Source organism: Pipistrellus hanaki, assembly GCF_964339955.1.
Source record: "Pipistrellus hanaki genome assembly, chromosome: 3".
NCBI lineage: Eukaryota > Metazoa > Chordata > Mammalia > Chiroptera > Vespertilionidae > Pipistrellus > Pipistrellus hanaki.
Window position 1 is genome coordinate 106,713,356 of NC_140505.1, and position 18,508 is coordinate 106,731,863.

The 18,508-nt window shown below is 48.8% G+C and overlaps 1 protein-coding gene across 6 annotated transcripts in view; it reads left to right on the top strand.

The window, feature by feature from the left end:
* Positions 1-18,508, top strand: part of TEAD4 (TEA domain transcription factor 4) — a 69,438-nt gene that overhangs the window by 13,239 nt on the left and 37,691 nt on the right. For all 6 annotated transcript variants that reach the window (XM_084878444.1, XM_084878447.1, XM_084878446.1 and 3 more), the window contains exon 2: positions 14,837-15,091. In XM_084878444.1, coding sequence (XP_084734570.1) covers positions 15,085-15,091 — 7 coding nt within the window. In that variant the 5' untranslated portion in view covers positions 14,837-15,084. The remainder of the gene's footprint in view (positions 1-14,836; positions 15,092-18,508) is intronic.

An 18,508-nucleotide genomic window follows, 5' to 3' on the forward strand; every position in this document is an offset into this window, starting at 1 on the left:
CTTCCTGGATGTGTTAGGGCTAAGCCCTCAGACACCCACAGCCCTGGCTGCTCGGAGGGAGTGGCTGGGGGGAGCTTCCCTAGTCCCAGCTTCTGGAGAAGTGATGGGTAGGATACTGGCCCTTCTGGGTGTGGAGCTGGGGAATGGATAGAGACTCTGCTACCCCAAGGGCTTAGGGCCTGTATCTACTCAAGAATCTTATCTCCTTCCTTTTCTCTTCATCTCTGAGCTACCTATGGCCCCTCCCTGTTGAAATACCTCCCACTGGCCTGCTTTCCTCTCCACCTATTTACTTATCTCTCCTCTTGTTCCCCCTCATTCCTTTTGCTCCTCTCTTCTCTGCTTCCCGGAGGCAATTGCTTCATATTGGTTCCTGCTCCCCACACCATCCCTCCAATAACCACAGATGTTTGAGGAGACCTTCAGAGAGCTAGCCTCTGTGCCTGTATCTGTGGGCATGATTGAACTCAGTCCTCCAGACAGTCTCATGAGGCCCTCACAGGGTAGCTCAGTTGGTTGGAGTGTTGTAGGTTCGATTCCTGATCAGGGCACATACTTAGGTTGCTCATTTGATTCCCAGTAGGGGTGAGTGTGAGAGGCAACTGATCAATGTTCTCTCTCTCTCTCTCTCTCTCTCTCTCTCTCTCTCTCTCTCTCTCTCTCTCTCTCTTTCTATATATATATATATATATATATATATATATATATATATATATATAAAATAATTCTATATATATAATTTATATAGAATTATATAAAATAAGCCAAGACCGGTTTGGCTCAGTGGATAGAGTGTCGGCCTGCGGACTGAAAGGTCCCGGGTTCGATTCTGGTCAAGGGCATGTACATTGGTTGCGGGCACATCCCCGGTGGGCGTTGTGCAGGAGGCAGCTGGTTGATGATTCTCTCATTAATGTTTCTAACTCTCTGTCCCTCTCTGTAAAAAAGTCAATAAAATATATTTTTTAAAAATTATATAAAATAAGCATATCCTCAGGTGAGGATTATAAATAAATAAATAAATAAATAAATAAAACTCATAAAAGTTAAAAAAAAAAGACAGTTCATGAGGAGGTAACATTATTACCTCCGGACTATATTTGGGAGGACACAAGCACAGAGTGGAGTAGCTTGCCCAGGGATACTGGATACCAGGCCAGCATGAGCAGCATGAGGCCCAGCCTGGATCTGAGGCCAGGTCTGAGTCTGTGCCCCACAGCGCTCTCCTGTATGTGCCCAATCAGGGATTGAATCCAAGAGAGAGAGAGAGAGAGAGAGAGAGAGAGAGAGAGAGAGAGAGAGAGAGAGAGAGAGAGAGAGAGAGAAAGAGGCTGATCAGCCCTCTCCTGTATGTGCCCAATCAGGGATTGAATCCACAACCATTTGGTGTGCAGGACGATGCTCCAGCCACCTGAGCACCCACCAGGACTGAACTTTCTTCCCAGTGGACCAGACTGCTGCCGAGCTCTCCCAGCTTCTCGCAGAGCTTTACACCTGCTAGGAGAGGAGGAAGCTCCACTCAGAGCGAAGGCAGGGTGCTCTGGCGGTGAGAGCTCAGGCATTGTGACGCCGAGGCTTGTGTGGTTGTAACTTTTTGAGAATGGCCTTTTCCTGGCCTCCAGCAAGCCCTGGCCAGCCTTCTAAATCACACCAGGGTCGGTTTTTTCCGGGCCCAGCCCAATTCTCTCTTGGGCTCCTCTCTTCTCCTTCTTGCCTTCTCCTTCCTTCATCCTTTTCGACTTCCTGCCTCTGGCCTGGGAACTCTCCCGTCTCATCTCTTTTCATTTCTAGCAGTAAGTTGGCCATTTTCCTTTGTTTCCTGTACTCCATTGTATGGATATACTGTACCACTTTTTGTTTATCCATTCGTTGTTGATGGGAAAGGGTGGTTTCTACCTTTTGGCTATCTTGGTGCCTTTAGACTTGTCTCTGTTCAAAGACATTTTATTTAATACTAGAGGGCCCGGCATACACCCTCTCGCATTCTGGGACCCCTCACTCCTTACTGTCCGCCTCCTCGCTGCTCCTTATCACTTGGCTTGTTGCTCCTCTCACTGCCGCAGAGGTGGGAGAGACTCCTGTCACCACCGCTGTGCTTGCCAGCCATGAGTCTGACTTGTGGCTGAGTGGCGCTCCCCCTGTGGGAGTGCACTGACCACAGGGGGCAGCTCCTACATTGAGCGTCTGCCCCCTGGTGGTCAGTGCGCAGCATAATGACCAGTTGTTCTGGTCATTCTGCTCTAAAGATTGCTTAGGCTTTTATTATATAGATATGTTTTGACCTATTACTTTTGAAGTCATGACCAGCAGAACATGGCTTATGCCTGGACACAGCTTATCTATCATATGCATTTTCTCCATAAGGCACATCACAGCCTTTGTGCATTTAGGACTCTTAGACAGCACTTCAGCACTACATTTCGGACCATTGTAAACAGCAAAATTAAGAACAAAAACCACAAAAGTGCAAAAAACGTGGCACTAAGTAGATTGCAAAAAGGACACTTGTTTACCGTGTGTGAGCTGAGAGCAGAAGGCAGAGTGCAGCCTTGTTCAGCCAAACTCAGCTGAACCTGTGTGTGGCTTACATTTCAGTTGCCCAGCGCATGTACACGTCTGCAAATATTGATTTAGGGGTTACAAATTTTAGTGAGTAGGAGAATTTGCATATACAGACTCTGAATATTCTGTGAATAATAAGGGTCCATTGTATTTACATCTTCACAGAGAACCCTAAACCCCTGTTGCCCACTAGATTGAAGGGAGTTGAGGGCAGACCATGTCACACATGACTTGGTACCCAATGCCTGGCATATAGTAGGTGCTCCGTATACAGCTTTGAATGAGTGAATGAATGAATGAATGAAAGACTAAAAGGGCTAATGCGCTAATGGTGAGGTGTGAGGCATGAAAATAAGCAGCGAGGAATTTTTTTTGGCTGGGGAACCTGTTTAAACGCATGTCAGTCACCTGCTCCTCTCCATCCTAGGAACCAACTCTCTCCTCATTGAGAGGCATCCAGGTGCTGGTCCTGGGAGTTGTAATTGTGTAGCAGCAAAGTACAGGCCGGGGTTTAGTTCTCGTCCCTGTTTCAACTAGCTGTGGGGCCTTTTGGCAAGGCATGTCACCTGTACGCTGGCGGGCAACGTCTCCTCGGGGGTTTTCTTCATTTACCCCAGCCTTGGAAACCGCACACCTCCCAGCCGGGACCTTCCCAGAGGCTGCGGGGCAGTGGGGTCTGTGCTGGGAAAAGTCGGGAAGACTAGCACATCCACAGAGAGAAACGCGTCTAAGCTCCCCTTTGCTGGTCAGTCAGGGTCTGGTACCCCTCCCTGTTGCTCTTCACATCTAACTTAAGTCCCACATGCTGTAGACTCAGACCACTCCCCTCCTTTTGTCCACAAAACTGTCTGTAAAGCCATCAGAGCAGCATTGTGGTGGGTGAGAGGCCGTTTGCTGGGGAAGGAGCTGAGCTCACCCACTTAGAGCTTTGGGCTCAGGCACAGCCCTTCACCCCGGGAGCTCCGGTCTTGTCGTCTGAAACGGGGTGGTACTGATTACCGTAAGGTGATGTTGGGAGGATTAGAGATGTTAGCCCAGTGCCAGGCACAGAGTGGGCCTTCAGAAATGGTAGCTACGAGCTTTAACATTAACATTATTCTCTCTCTGAGAAGCAGAATGTTTGTGCCCCTCCGTGTCCTGGGTACCTCCCAACAGCTAGGCCTCCTTCCTATGATTGTCCGCCTCCCAGTCTGTCCTGCAGGGGGGCAGGCACAAGGGGAGGCATCCCTGAGTTGGGGAGGTGGGCTCTGTATCTGACCTGGCTCTGCCTTGAGGATGGGTTCTTCTCTCTGTCCTCTCCTTTCCTCCTCTGCCTCCTGAGTTACAGCAAAGCAGCCAATCTCCTAGGAACCTTGGGGCATGCACATTTTCCCTGGTCCTAAGACATCCCTGGCTATACTTGGCAAGGGATAGGTACAGTGACTCGGAAGGAAAGACAGAGGTGCCTGAGGAAGCCTAATGAGGAGTTGAGGCAGCAGGTGTTACAGCCCTGAGGCCTTTGTGGGTGAGGCCAGGGGACCTCTCAGGGCAGAGGCAGGCCTTGGTGGAGCCGTGTGCCTGGTACCTGCTTCCACCGGATGCCTCTCACACTTTGAGCACTTAGGTGTTTGCGTGTCTGTACCGGCCTCCCGCCCTCTATCTAAATCAGGGTTGGGACATGTCCAGCCCGTGGGCCATATGAGGCCTGAGAAATCATTAGGTCTGCCTCTGCCAGGGCATTAGGGCTGAGTCAATTAAATGTTTGACCAAATATAGCAGGCTAATTTTTAAGTTGATAATTTTGTATGGCCCATGGATGACTCTGTAAATATCCAAATGGCCTTTGGCAGAAAAAAGGTTCCTCATCCCTGGGTCTAAGCCCCTAAAGGCCTGAACCAGTTCTTCAGAGGTTAGTCTAGGAATAGGTACTTAATAGATGGTTTTCTAAAAAGAAATTTTGTTATTTTGCAAAATTTCAGCTTACTGGGGTATACTTGACATAAAATGATATTTAAAGTGTATATCTAGTATTTGATCTATGCATACATTATTAAAGGAATTTCCCTCATCTAGTTAATTAATATATCTGGCACCTCAGATATATTTATAATTTTTGTTTTGTTTTGTTGAGAACATTCAAGTTCTATTTTCTTAGCAAATTGCAGTCGTACAATACAGTGGTATTAGCTGTAGTACCATGTTTTACATTCTTTGAACTTATTCATCTTGTAGTTGAAGGTCTGTATCTTTCTACCAGCATTTCCCTATTCCCCTACCCTCAGATGTTTACTGATGGACTGGTGCCAGGAATTACATGAGTACATGAGGCTCACCCTAAGCAGAAAACAGAGCGACTAATCTTGGTGTTTAGGGGGTGAGGAGACCAAGGGGGCTGGAGGAGGACTGGGAGTGAGTCTGGAAGGGGGCTGGGGTTTCCTGTTCCTGCTATCCCCTCTTGTTCTTGCTTAAGAAATGAGGTCAGGGCAGTGAAAGCTCAGAGATCACCCCACCATCAGGGAGCCTGCACTTCTGTTTCAGTTGGCCCAATCTCCAGAGTCCGATGGCAATAGTCAGGATAATGATGGGAGGAGCAGCTTTTGTCTCTGCTCTGAAATGAATTGGATGGGGAAGATCCACATTCCATTTGGTGTAGATGTTCCCTAGCCACAGCTATATTAGATTGGGCAAAGCACCTAGGATTCAGACACATGACTCATAGCCTTGATAACCAAGCCTTCTAGATAAGTCCACCATCCTGGTCTGGGATTGAGACAGAGGAGCCTAATTATTTTAGCCACCGCCCCGCCTTCTACATCTTTATACCTCTGGGACAAATGTATTTCGAAGATTAGGATGGGTCTCCTGGAAGGAAGCTTCAACTTCTCTTTTTCCATCAAGCTTCTCAGTTATAGGAGCCACTGAGGTGGAGGAGGTAGCTCTTTCAGAGGATCTCAGGAGGGAAGCAGCAGACTGAAAGCTGAGGTATCAGTGGGCAGGATCTCAGAGCCCACAGTTCATGAGAATCCTGATGTGGCTGGAACCTTTACCCTAGATCCCAGAGCTCTTAGAATCAGTGAGGAGAAGAGCAGAGAGAACCATTTTTATCTTAATAGGGAGGGAGACTCAGGCTCTCTCCTAATTGTCTCTTTCTAACTTTCTAGATGACACTCGGCCAGTCTTACAAACTTTCTGAGTATCACTGTCCATCACTTCCAATTTGGGTTGAGGGAACATAGAGAGGAGGTTATAATGTTACTAGAGGCTGTGCACAAATTTCATGCACTAGTAGGGTCCCTAGCAGGTGCCCGCTGCTGAATGGTGCCTCCCTCCCTTCCACCGGCCGGCCCCACCCCCTGGTTGAACTCTCAAACCAACTCCTGGTGGAGGGAACAATTTACATACTATGCTTTTATTATATAGGAGGATAAGTATTGACCCCCAGGGAGTTAGAAACATTGTATTAAAGGAAGTTAGTAGTAGATTTGTTCCTGACCAGGGGAGGGGGATCAGTGGAAGAATCAATTTCCTAAGGATGACATCTACTACCTAAATTCTCAACACGGAGGCAGGAGTGGTGGGGTGTGCTAATCTACGAGAAATGACTATATTCTCAAGGAGCTCACAGTCCAGTGAGGAAACAAGTGAGCAAGGTGCAGTCACTTTTTCAGACTAGTGCATGTGTTGAGTTGCATGTTGGAAGCTCTAGACGTTGGTGGGAGTTAGATGAGATCTAGAGATCACCAATGGCTGCAGAAGGCTCCCGAAGGAGGAGGTGGGTGTAAAAGGACACAACCCTGGACCAGGCAGGGGACAGGACTTCAGGGTCTGAGGCCTGGTCTCCCCAGTTTCTTAGAGCAAATTATTTGCCATCATTGAGCTTCAGTTTCTCCATTTCCCTTCCTGTCCTGAATGGGGTTTTGAGGAACTTGTTGTTCTTATTATTAGAAAGATTGGACTAAAAGCTTATAAGTTCATGAACCTTCTGAAAATTCCTGAGTAACCAGCATCTGTGGCCCCTAGGATGGTGCTGAGTGCTGTTTGGGCCTAGAGTTTGCATTGGGTGGACTATCCGGTAGCCTTTGGGTGGGTAGTGGGCAGAACAGGGTGGGGTAGTGGCCAGGTTCTGGGAGCCAAGTCAGGGATTATTTTTATTTCTCTGGTCATGGCACATGGCCCGGGCTTAATGATGCCATCTGTTCCCCAGCCCAGGCCCCCCGCCAGCTCTCAGTCTGGCAGGCCCCAAGGGTCACTGTGGAACACTTGGGGAAAGAGGAGAGGAGTGAGGATCCTTTTCTGGACTGATACTGGCTTGCCCCCCATTCTCCTAGCTGAGGGGCAGAGGCTCTATGGGAGGTTTGCCTAGTGAGGGAACCAGCTCGCTGCCAGGCCTGGCTGTGGGCGATGAGGGTGGGAGTGTCTAGACCAGGAGGTGGGGGCAGGCCACACCGGGCTGGGAGCAACTCCATTTCGGTAATGAATCCCGTGGCCCAGGGCCTTGCGTGACCCGCTGCCCTGCTTTTGCTGGGACAGGCCCAATCTTGGGGACATGAAGTTCAGGTCCTCAGAAAACCTCCCTCATGGGGCAGCGTCTGGCTCAAGTCTGCTTCTGCCTAGGTCTGGGGTTCTGCTTGGCTGCCCTGTCCTCAACTTCTGCGGAACTCGGGATTAGTTCATTTCATCTGCTGGTCGAGCACAGCTTGAGTGAAGGACAGGCCTGGAGACCATAGCCTCGGCTCTCAGCGGGGCTCACGCAGAATCTCCCCTAACTTTCTGGCCTCCACAGCATGCTCCACCTGGTCTGGACTCCCCATCTGCGTTTAGTGTCAGGTCCTAGCAGAAACTCTAGGCTAACGCGAGATCATGTGAAGCTTTAGATGTTAATAGTAAATAATTAACATCAATTACTATTGGGTATTAGGGCTTAAGATATACGTACCTATCAGATCCATTTAGGGCTTTAGATCTTCTAGTTGAGGCATTTATTTATAGCTTAGTAATGATTGTGAGGGTCGTGATGTGTACAGTATAGCTCTAATTGAGTGCCGACTGTCAGGCTTCAAACAGGTTAACATGTCATCTTATTGGCCATCATGTGGACCATCTCTCCATGGCAGGTCAGTTCCCCAGCCTTCTCTGAGCAAAGCCACAGGTGAAAGTCTGCAGGATGTGTTGAGCAGCGGATAGGCAAGCTCCCTGAGGACATGGAGGGTGTGGGCAAGGGTGTGAGCCGCAGATACTGCTAGGACAGAAGGAACCTTTGATCACAGTGGGAGCAAACCCTCATCTTAGTTTTATAAATGAGCAAACCGAGGCCCAGAAAACTGGAGGGATTGGTCATGGTCACACAGTGCTTGTAGAACTGCAACCAAAACCAGTCTCTTGGTTCCCAGACATCACACTTCCATTTTACAAGCCTCCTAAGTAAATCCCCCAGGAATTTACAGCAACTCAAGCTCTCCCACTGGTATGCCGGTGTCCAGACATTTACGGAGATTTTATTTTATTTCCTGACACTAAACACAAACAAACAGTTCTTCCTCCCTACAGATAAATCATTACTTCGAAAAGAACACTTATGAGATATCCATTCATTTGTTTATCCTTTTGTTCTGTAGCATTGTGTGATGTGCTTGGACTTACTAGGAAAAAGATAACCATCCCTGTCCCTGTGGTGTCTGAGGTGTGGTGCAGGAGACTAATCTTTCTTGGGATGATGGCTAGGCTGCCAGAAGCACAGGGCTCTGTCGGAGCATATAAGAGGGTGCCTAATCCAGGCTCATCCCCCGAGAGGAAGTGGCATTTTGGCCAGGACTTAAGGATGAAATAAGGGGGATGAGGAGAAAAGTTACAGGTAGCACTTCCAGGTGTGGAGAAAGAGCTTAGCATGCATGTTGAGAGTATTATTTAGGTAATTGCGTTTGGAGGTTGGGGATGGGTGCACAGAGGGAAGTCAAGAGGATGTTGCAGATGGATGGATGGTATGGCAGAAGAGCAGGAATCGGTTGATGAAGGACCTTCTAAAGTCCCATTACAGAGTATATCATCTTATCTGACATCGTGGGGAAGCTATTGAAAGATTTTAAACAGTAGAGGAAGTTACATTGTCAGATTTGTATTGTAGAAAAATCATTCCAGCTCTGGCCAATGTGGTTCAGTTGGTTGGGCGTTGACCCATATACCAAAGGGTTGCCAGTTCAATTCCCAGTCAGGGCACATGCCTAGGTTTCGGGCTTCATCCCAAGTGTGTGTGTGTGTGTGTGTGTGTGTGTGTGTGTGTGTAGGAAGCAGCCAATGGATGTTACTCTCTCACATCAATGTTTTTCTTCCTCTCCCTTCCTGTCTCTCTAAAATCAGTTAAAACATTTCTTTAAAAAAAAGAGAGAGAAACAAATCATTTCAGCTACAATGATTAGATCTTAGAGATTGGGTGGAGTGGGCATAGTTATCCAGGTAAGCATTGGTGGAAGCTTTGGATTAAGACTGAGATAGAAAGAAAAGTGGGTTCAATAAGACATTTAGGAGAAAGAAAGACAGGTTGTCGTCATTGCTTATGAGAGATAAGAGGAAAAAGTCAAAATGCACTCCTAGGTTTTTGGTCTCTGGATGGGTAGTGGTATCATTTTCTGGGAGAGGAGGAGGTACAGGACTTAGTGGCAAGCTACAAATTTGATTTTGGACATATTGAGGAACTTTGGGGACGTCTGATTGGAGCTTCCTGGGAGGCATTTGCTAATAAGGCCTAAACTCAGGAAGGACATACAGATTTGGGAATCAAACACATGTAGTGGGGTTGTAAAGCCATGTGATCCCCCATGGAGTATGTGTAGGGTTTAAGACAAAGAGGTCAGTTCAGAACCCTGATGAAAACATTTGTAGAATGGTCTGGCAAAATATGAAGCCAAGGAGAGGAAAGAAAGAGTAAAGACAATAATAAGTTAGACAATTGGAGAATGGTCTTGGGCTTTTCACATATTATGAGAATCAGCTTAAGTTTTCTGACATCTTGTGGGATTTTAACAAAAACTTTGAATTGAATTTATTATTTATTTGTAGAGATTGAACATCTTTACATTTCCCCAATTATGAACATACCATTTCCTCTTCATTTACTTAGGTGTTTTGTCTTTCAGTAGTTATGATTTTCTCTATGAGGGTCTCATGTTCTTAGACTTACCACTAGATAAGTTATGGTTTTGCTTTCTAAATGGAGTATTTTTAAATATTATGTTGTCTAATACCTTACTTCTGGTATAAAAAAAAATGTAATTGAGCCCTGGCTGGATGGTTCAGTGGGTTGGAGCATCGTCCTGTACACCAAAGTTTTCAGGTTCAATTCCCAATCAGGGCACATACCTAGGTTGTGGGTTCGATCCCTGCAAACTGGAAGCAACCAATTGTTGTTTCTTTATAAATGTTTTTCTCTCTACCCCCCTGCCTCTCGCTAAAATCAATAAACATATCCTCAGGTGAGGATCTGCCTAATAAAAGAGTAACATGCTAATTAACCATACCTTTGCCACACCCACCAGCCAATCATGAGTGAGTATGTAAAATAACCCAACAAAGATGGCAGGTTAATTTGCATACACAGGCACTGAGCAGCCGGGGGAAGGAGGGGGGGAGACACTTGCATCGTCACCATGGCGATGTCTCAGGCGTTCTGCATCACCCCAGCCACTCCGGGCCTCTAGGCAATGTGGGAAAGCGGAAAGGTGGCTCCAGGCTGGAGAGGGAAGGTGGCTCTGGCTAGAGCAAAGGTGGTTCCAGGGGAAGGAAGGCTCATTCTTGCATGAATCTTCATGCATTGGGCATCTAGTTAAAAATTAAAGAATGTAATTGAATTTGCTTGCTGATGGAATTCTAATTGAATTTCTCTTAGAAGTTATTGGTTTTTTTCCTCTTAGAAGTTTGAATAATTTGATTGTCTTTCTTTTTGACCACTGCATAGGTGAGCACCAGCAGGCTGAGGAGGGCAAAGGGCAGGAAGCCTCAGTGCTTCATCTCACTTGCTGTCCGCGTCCTCCCATTGGTTATCTTTTGGGGTTTATGGAGGCTTCATTTCCTAGGCATGATTGGTTAAATCCTTGACCATACATTGGCCATAGGCAATTGATCAGCCTTCAGCTTCTCTCTTCTCCCCAGAGGTGAGGGTGAGGGTCACTGAAAGTTCTAACCTTCTAGTCACATGGTTGGTTCTCCTGACCACCAGCCCCCATCCACAGGTGCTTTCCAAAAGTCCCCTCATTCACATAGCAAGACTCCTCCATCACTTTCATCACTTAGGAAATTTCAGGTGTTGTGGGAGCTCTTTGACAGAAAGCTGGACAAAGACCAAATATATAGTTCTTATTATAAATCATAATATCACAGTGGGTTTTGTGAAGATAATGTTTTGGTGAGTTAAAGAAGTTCCTTTTGTTTCTAGTAGTTTGCTAAGAGATTTTATTGTAAACTAGAGGCCCAATGCATGAAATTTGTGCAAGAGTAGGCCTTTCTTCCCCCGGCTGCTGGCACTGGCTTCCCTCACAGCCCCAGCTTCATTGGAACGATGTGCAGTCTAATTAGCATATTATGCTTTTATTATTATAAACTAGAGGCCTGGTGCATGAAATTCGTTTGTAGGGGTGTGTGTCCCTCAGGCAAGCCTGCACCCTCTCCAATCTGGGACATCCCTCTCACAATCCAGGACTGCTGGATCCCAACTGCTCGCATGCCTGCCTGCCTGCCTGCCTGATTTGCCCCTAACCGCTTCTGCCTGTCAGCCTGATCACCCCCTAACCACTCCCCTGCCAGCTGATTGACACCTAACTGCTCTCCTGCCAGCCCGATTACCCCTAACTGCCCTCCCTTGCCAGCCTGGTTGCCCCCAACTGCCCTCCCCTGCTGGTCTGATCACGCATAACTGCCCTCCCCTGCAGGCCTGGTCACTCACAACTTCACTTCCCTGCAGGCCTGGTCACCTCAAACTGCCCTCCCCTGCTGGCCTGGTCACCCCTAACTGTCCTCCCCTGTAGGCCTGGTCCCCCCAACTGCCCTCCCCTGCAGGCCTGGTCCCTTCCAACTGCCCTCCCCTGCTGGCCTGGTCACCCTTAACTGTCCTCCCCTGCATGCCTGATCGCCCCCAACTGCCCTCCCCTGCAGGCCTGGTCCCTTCCAACTGCCCTCCCCTGCTGGCTTGGTCACCCCTAACTGTCCTCCCCTGTAGGCCTGGTCCCCCCAACTGTCCTCCCCTGCAGGCCATCTTGTATCCACATGGAGGCGGCCATATTGTGTTGGAGTGACAGTCAGTTTGCATATTACTCTTTTAATAGATAGGATTAGCTTCATGCCTGCCTCATAGAGATACTTTAGTAATAGGTCATCTGCTTATTATTATAGTTTTTCATTTTGAGCTACTAGGGGTTTTCTTTCTTCTGAAGTTAGCCATGCATTTGAAAGTGTACTTATTTCCCAGCTTCTGTGGTTCAGTGGTTGAGCCATTGACCTATGGACCAGGAGGTCACAGTTCAATTCCCAGTTGGGGCACATGCCCAGGTTTTGGGTTTGGTCCTTGGTAGGGGATGTGCAGGAGGAGGCAGTTAATCACTGATTCTCTATAATCATTGATGTTTCTAACTCTCTCTCTCCCTTCCTCTCCTTTCCGCTCTGAAATCAATAATCTTAACTAATAAAAAAGTGATATGCAAATTAACCATCACTCCACTACCCCACATGCCAATCAGAACACGTATGCAAATTAACCCCAACCAAGATGGCTGCAGCCACAGAGAGCAAGAGAGAGGCTTGGGTTTCCCCCACAGTAGAGGTAGCCAAGCTTTTCACACCCTGGCAGGCCTAGGCCTCCACTCAAGGATACAGAGTTTCAATTATAGAAGATAAATCCCAAGAAAAATGGCTGCAGCCACGGAGCTGAAGAGAACAGGCTAGGTTTGCTCCCTGCAACAGAGGAAGCCAAGCTTTTCACCTGCCCTTGCTGGCCTAGGCCTCCACTCGAGGCTACAAAGTTTTAATTATAGAAGGTAAACAAATCCAAACAGAAATGGTGGCAGTCAGGAGCAGCCCTGGATTGCTGGCTCCAAACTGTTTGCCTGACTGCCTCCCTGATTGCCCCTAACTACTTCTGCCTGCCAGCCTGATCACTCCCTAACTACACTCATGCCAGCCTGATTGATGTCTAACTGCTCCTCTGCCAGTCTGTTTGTCCCCAACTTCCCTCCTCTGCCAGCCTGGTCACTCCTAACTGCCCTCCCCTGCAGGGTTAATCACCTCCAACTGCCCTCCCTTGCATACCTGGTGCCTCCCAACTGCCCTCCCTTGCAGGTCTGGTCCCTCCCAACTGCCCTCCCCTCCTGGTCATCTTGTGGTGTCCATCTTGTGTCCACATGGGGGCAGGATATTTGACCACATAGGGGCAGCCATCTTGTGTGTTGGAGTGATAGTCAATCTACATATTACTCTTTTATTAGATAGGATAGAGGCCTGGTGCACGGCTGGGGGCCAGCTGGTTTGCCCTGAAGGGTGTCCTGGATCAGGGTGGGGGTTCCCTTGGGGCATGGGGCGGCCTGGGCAAGGAGGTTGTGGTGGTTTGCAGGCCAGCCACGCCCCCAGGCAACTGAAGAGGAGGCCCTGGTATCTGGGATTTACCTTCTACAATTGAAACTTTGTAGCCTGGAGTGGAGCCAAGCCTCCTGCTCACTCCGTGGCCTTTCTGTTGGAGTTTATTATCCTTCTATAATTGAAACTTTGTAGGCTTTCGCGGAGGCCTGGGTCGGCCAGGGTGTGTGGAAAGCTTTGCTACTTCCATTGCCGGGGGCTCTTTCCAGCTCAGAGGCTGATGCCATTTCTGTTTGGATTTGTTTACCTTCTATAATTGAAACTTTTTAGCCTTGAGTGGAGGCCTAGGCTGGCAAGGGCAGGTGGAAAGTTTGGCTTCCTTTGTTGCTGGGGAAACCCAAGCCTCCCTCCTGCTCTCTGTGGCTGTAGCCATCTTGGTTGGATTTATTTGCATACTCGCTCTGATTGGCTGGCGGGTGTGGCTTGTGGGTATAGTGGAGTGATGGTTAATTTGAATATTCCTCTTTTATTAGGTCGGATACTTTTAAGTTTTAATTGTGGTAAAACACGTAAAGTTTAACATATTAACCATTTTTAAGTGTATAGCACAGTGGTGTTAAATGTTTATTCACATTGTTGTGCAATAGATCTCCAGAACGTTTTCATCTTGTAAAACTGAAACTCCATACTCTCCTCCTCTCCCCAGCCCCTGGTAACCACCATACTACTTTCCGTCTCCATGGATTTGACTATTCTAGATACTCCATATAAGTGGACTTGTATTTGTCTTTTTATGGCTGACTTATTTCACTTAGCATGATGTCCTCAAGGTTCATCCATGTTGTGGCATGTGACAGAATTTTCTTCTGTTTTTTAAGGCTGAGTAACATCCCATTGTATGTAATTGTCATATTTTGTTCATCCATTATCCATCTGTGGATACTTGGGTTGCTTCTACCTCTTGGGTATTGTGAATAATGCTGCTATAAACATGAGTGTACAGATATCTCTTCAGGACCCTGCTTTCAATTCTTTTGGATATATATACCTAGAAGAGGGATTGCTGGATCACATGATAGTTCTGTTTTTAATTTTTTGAGGACCTTCCATATTGCCTCCCACAGGCTGTATCATTTTATATTCCTGTCAGCAGCACACAGTGTTTGTTTTGTTTTTAAATATATTTTAATTGATTTCAGAGAGAAAGGAAGAGGGAGAGAGAGATAGAAACATCAATGATGCGAGATAATTATTGATTGGTTGCCTCCTGCACCCACTTCCCTTCTCCCTACCGGGGATTGAGCATGTACAAGCATGTATACTCACCAAAATCGAACTATGACCTCCTGGTTCATAGGTCAACATTCAACCACTGAGCCACACCGGCTGGGCAGCACACAGTGTTTTTCATCCTTTTTGTCCATTATTGATTTAATGCCAGACCATCCTTGTCTCCTACTTCCCGGCCCTGTCTGGGTTCTTGGAGCTGCCATCAGAGAGTGCCCAGGTCATTGTGCTCATTTGACAGGTAGGAAGCTGAGGTCTATAGAGGGGAGATGATCTGACCTCTGATCCTCCCAGACCTTTCATTGTACTCTGTCTCCTAGAATCTCCGAACTTTTCCCTCCCAAGTTCCTGTGCAGTGAGTGGCCTGGCAAGGAAGAACTTGGCACTCCCTGGGTACCCCCGCCCCATGGTCCACCTCGTTCTCCCACCAATGCTGTGGTTTCTGCCCAAACAGGTCCAGCAGGCGCTCCTCCAAGCGGAGCCTTGGAGGGCAAGGCCGGCACCATTACCTCCAACGAGTGGAGCTCTCCCAACTCCCCTGAGGGGAGCAACGTCTCTGGGGGCAGTCAGGCATTGGACAAGCCCATCGACAACGATGCGGAGGGTGTTTGGAGCCCGGACATTGAGCGGTGCTTCCAGGAAGCCCTGGCCATCTACCCACCCTGTGGCCGGCGCAAGATCATCCTGTCGGATGAGGGCAAGATGTACGGTAAGGACCCTGTTGGGTGGGGCAGCAGGCCCCTGACCTCATGGTCCAGCTCTGGAAATAGAAACTAGGCAGGGATGAGGCGCAGCAACCTTGGGGTTCCCTCCAAGTGAGGGAGGGGGATGATCTCTTGGGGCTTCTAACAAGTGGACACTGCTTTCTTCTGAGCTGGGTTCTCAAGGGATGGGAGGGCATCTGAGGAGAAGCCTTTGAGTGTGAGGAGCTGGGGTAGTGGGAGACTTGGGAAAGGAGTAAAATACTGGAAACATCCCACAAGCCATCCCTCAGGCATATGCCTGATCTCCCAGCTCCCCACCTCGGCTGTGAAGGGTGGTCACGGAGGTTTCCTGGACTCATGCCCTCCTTCATGAGCCTTCTGTGTTCCAGGTGTGGTGGGCAGATCTAGTCCCCGCTCACAGTCTGGTGGGTATCGTGACCACACATGTAGCTGACGACAGGGCAGCGGAGCGGTCCAGGCGGGAGTCCAGCCGCATGCTGCAGGCCTTCCTCAGGAAAGGCCCTCAGCTGGGAGGGGTCAGCTCGGTCTTCCTGAGCGCCTGAGGATGCAGAACGCAGATACAGAAACTCTGCCCAGCAGCCACGTGGGATTGGTTTTGGATGGAAGAACGGGTATTTGGGAAACTAAAACAACTGAGCAGCTGCTGGAAGGCCCAAGCCAGGCTTTCATTCCCATTGAAAGCCCCCCGGACCCTCAGCTTGAAGCACCGGAGCTGAGAGGGTCTCTGGAACTGGCCACCGCCCCTGAGAACGGAGGGCTCCACCCTGGCTTCCAACAAGCTGGCTCTGGTCCGGGAGCCCACCCTGGGGGTTTCCTCTCACGGTCTCCCTCCTCAGCACAGATCCTTTGTCAGCTGTGGGGCTGTGTTTGTCTGCTAGGGGTGCTATAAGAAATTACCATGAGTGAGGTGGCTTCAAACAACGTTCAGGAGGCCAGACCTGTGAAATCCAGGTGTCCTCGGGCGGGTTCCTTTTGAGTGCCTGAGGGAGAATGCGCTCCGTGCCTCTATCCTGGCTTCCGGTGCTTGCTGGCAATCCTTGCTGCTCCGTGGCTGATAGCTGCATCGCTCCCACCTCTGACTCGGTTGTCACATGGCCGTGCTCCTTCTGTGTATGTCTCTGTGTCTTCTCATATTCTTAAAAGGGCACCAGTCCTTGGATCGGGGCCCACCCTAATCCAGTATGACCTCATCTCAACTAATTGCATCTGTGGAGACCCTGTTTCCTAATAAGGTCATATTCTGAGGTTCTTGGTGGACAAGAATTTTGTGGGGACACTACTCAACTTAATTCAACTGACTAAACTCAAATCTGGTTGTTTACGGGCCCAGGGAGCCATGGAGCTCTCCCAGCCCCTTCTACTCTATGCTTTCACCTTCCCCGCAAGGCCACATTGAGGCCTTCTCTTTCTTTTGCTTGTTGGGAAGCAAGCTCCTTTCGAGCTAGACTAGGCCTTCTCCTCAGTCACCAGTAAACTGCTCATCTCTTCTTACCCGCCCCTCCTCATGGCTGTGCTTGGCTCCTAGTCTCTTACTTTTGTGGGCACCCATGCCCTGGCTCAGCCCCCTGTACCACTCCTATCTAACCATCTCCTTTTCTGATTGTTGCTTCTGACTTTTGGCTCCTGTGGGAGCTTCATAGAAGTGAGGACTGATATGTATGGAGCGCCTATTGGGTGCCAGTTGTAGGATTGGGTGCTTTTCATAGGTCACCAATGGAGCTAGTGAGCAACGGAGGCTCTGGGACCCTAGGCTCTTTCCACTCCTTTGGCGGAGAGTGGGGGGGTATTGATCATGAGCTGAGGTGAGAAGGGTAAGGGGTTGGCGGGGGTGGGGAGGGCATGTAGTTTAGCTGGCGAGCTGCCAGGGTCCCTGGTTGGAAAGCCATGACTTGTACACAGGATTCTTCGCAGGACACGTCTTCGTGCTTTAAGGGACAAATTGTTTGGCAAACAAGTGTGCGAGAAGCATTGAGCGAAGGGAACAAGCTGAGGCTGCTTGCAGATCTCTGGGAAGGCCCATGGAGAGGGTGGCATGTGGCAGAATCAGCAGACGCTTGTTTATTTGAGTGCTATGATGCCCCAGACCCTGGGTGCTGAGCTGTTTGTGTGTATAGCAAAAAGTATACAGTATTTGCCTTTTTAACCATTAGTGTGCAGTTCAGTGGCATGAAGTACATTCCCATTGTTGTACAACCATCACCACCACCTGCCTCCAGAACTTTATTATCATCCCCCCTGAACCTCTGTGCCCATTAAATATTAACTCCTCACTCACCCCAGCCCTGGCAGCCCCACACTCCACTTTCTCTGTGGATATGACTGCTTTAGTACCTCGTATAGGAAGAATCATACACAGTATTTGTCTTTTTGTGTCTGGCTCGTTTTACTTACTAACATTCCATTGTGTGGATAGACCACGTTTTGTTTATCTGTTCATCTATTGAAGGATATTTGAGTGGATCTTAGTTTTATTTAGTTGTTATGGGTAGATATTTCTATTCTCACTTTACAATCCTACAACTGGGTTTAGTCAAGTCAAGTCCAAGTCTGTGGACTTCAGACAGGCCTTGGGTTGGAATTGTTTGGCAGGAGGAGAGCTGTTGAGAAGGCGGTGGAGCAGGGTGAAAAGGGTGTTTGAGAACTGTCCTGGCCATGTTGATGTCCCCTCTGCAGAAAGACCAGGAGGCCACAGGGTGGGGGATGGCACAGAGATTAACCTGAAAGGAGGAGAGAGCCCAGGAGCCTGGTGGTTACGCTGGCAGGAGCACTCAGTGGCCTCTAATATCAGTTATCCCTTTAACGTTTTCAAGGGAAGGAGGAATGATAACCCTTGCTTGCAGATGTAGAAAGAAGGTCAGAGAGGCCAGAGTTTATCCCAGAGTATCTCGGGTAGTAAGCGAGAGAGCTGGGGCTAGAACTCCGTTTTCCTACCTCATATAGTGCTCCCCTATTGCCCTGACTGGCCTTTAGGGGCTGTACAAAGCCTCCCACCTGCTCCTGTCTTCTCCCCTGCCTAGCTTTCTGCTTAGCCCAGCCCCAGGTGGGTCAGGCTCTGGGCACGGGCTGGGGCTGCTCGGCAGTGCTGCTGACTCACCCAGCACCACAGCACCTGTCCTACGTGAGTACAGATCCTGCTGGAGTCCAGACGCAGGCTTATCCTCATCTCTTCTTACCTGGCATGAGGTCTGGGCCAAGGAAGGACTGCGCAGGGAGTTGGTGGGCGGGCTCTCGGCAGGGGCTCCCGTCCATCTGGGAGGTATATATAGCCCTGAGCTCAGGCCCAGTGTGTGGGATGGACCCCAGGGAGGCCGAGGAAGAGGGCCAATCTGACTCAGACACATCTCACTGAGGCTGCTCTCCTCTGTCTTCTCCTCTCCCTTCGGGGACCCACTCTTGTGGGT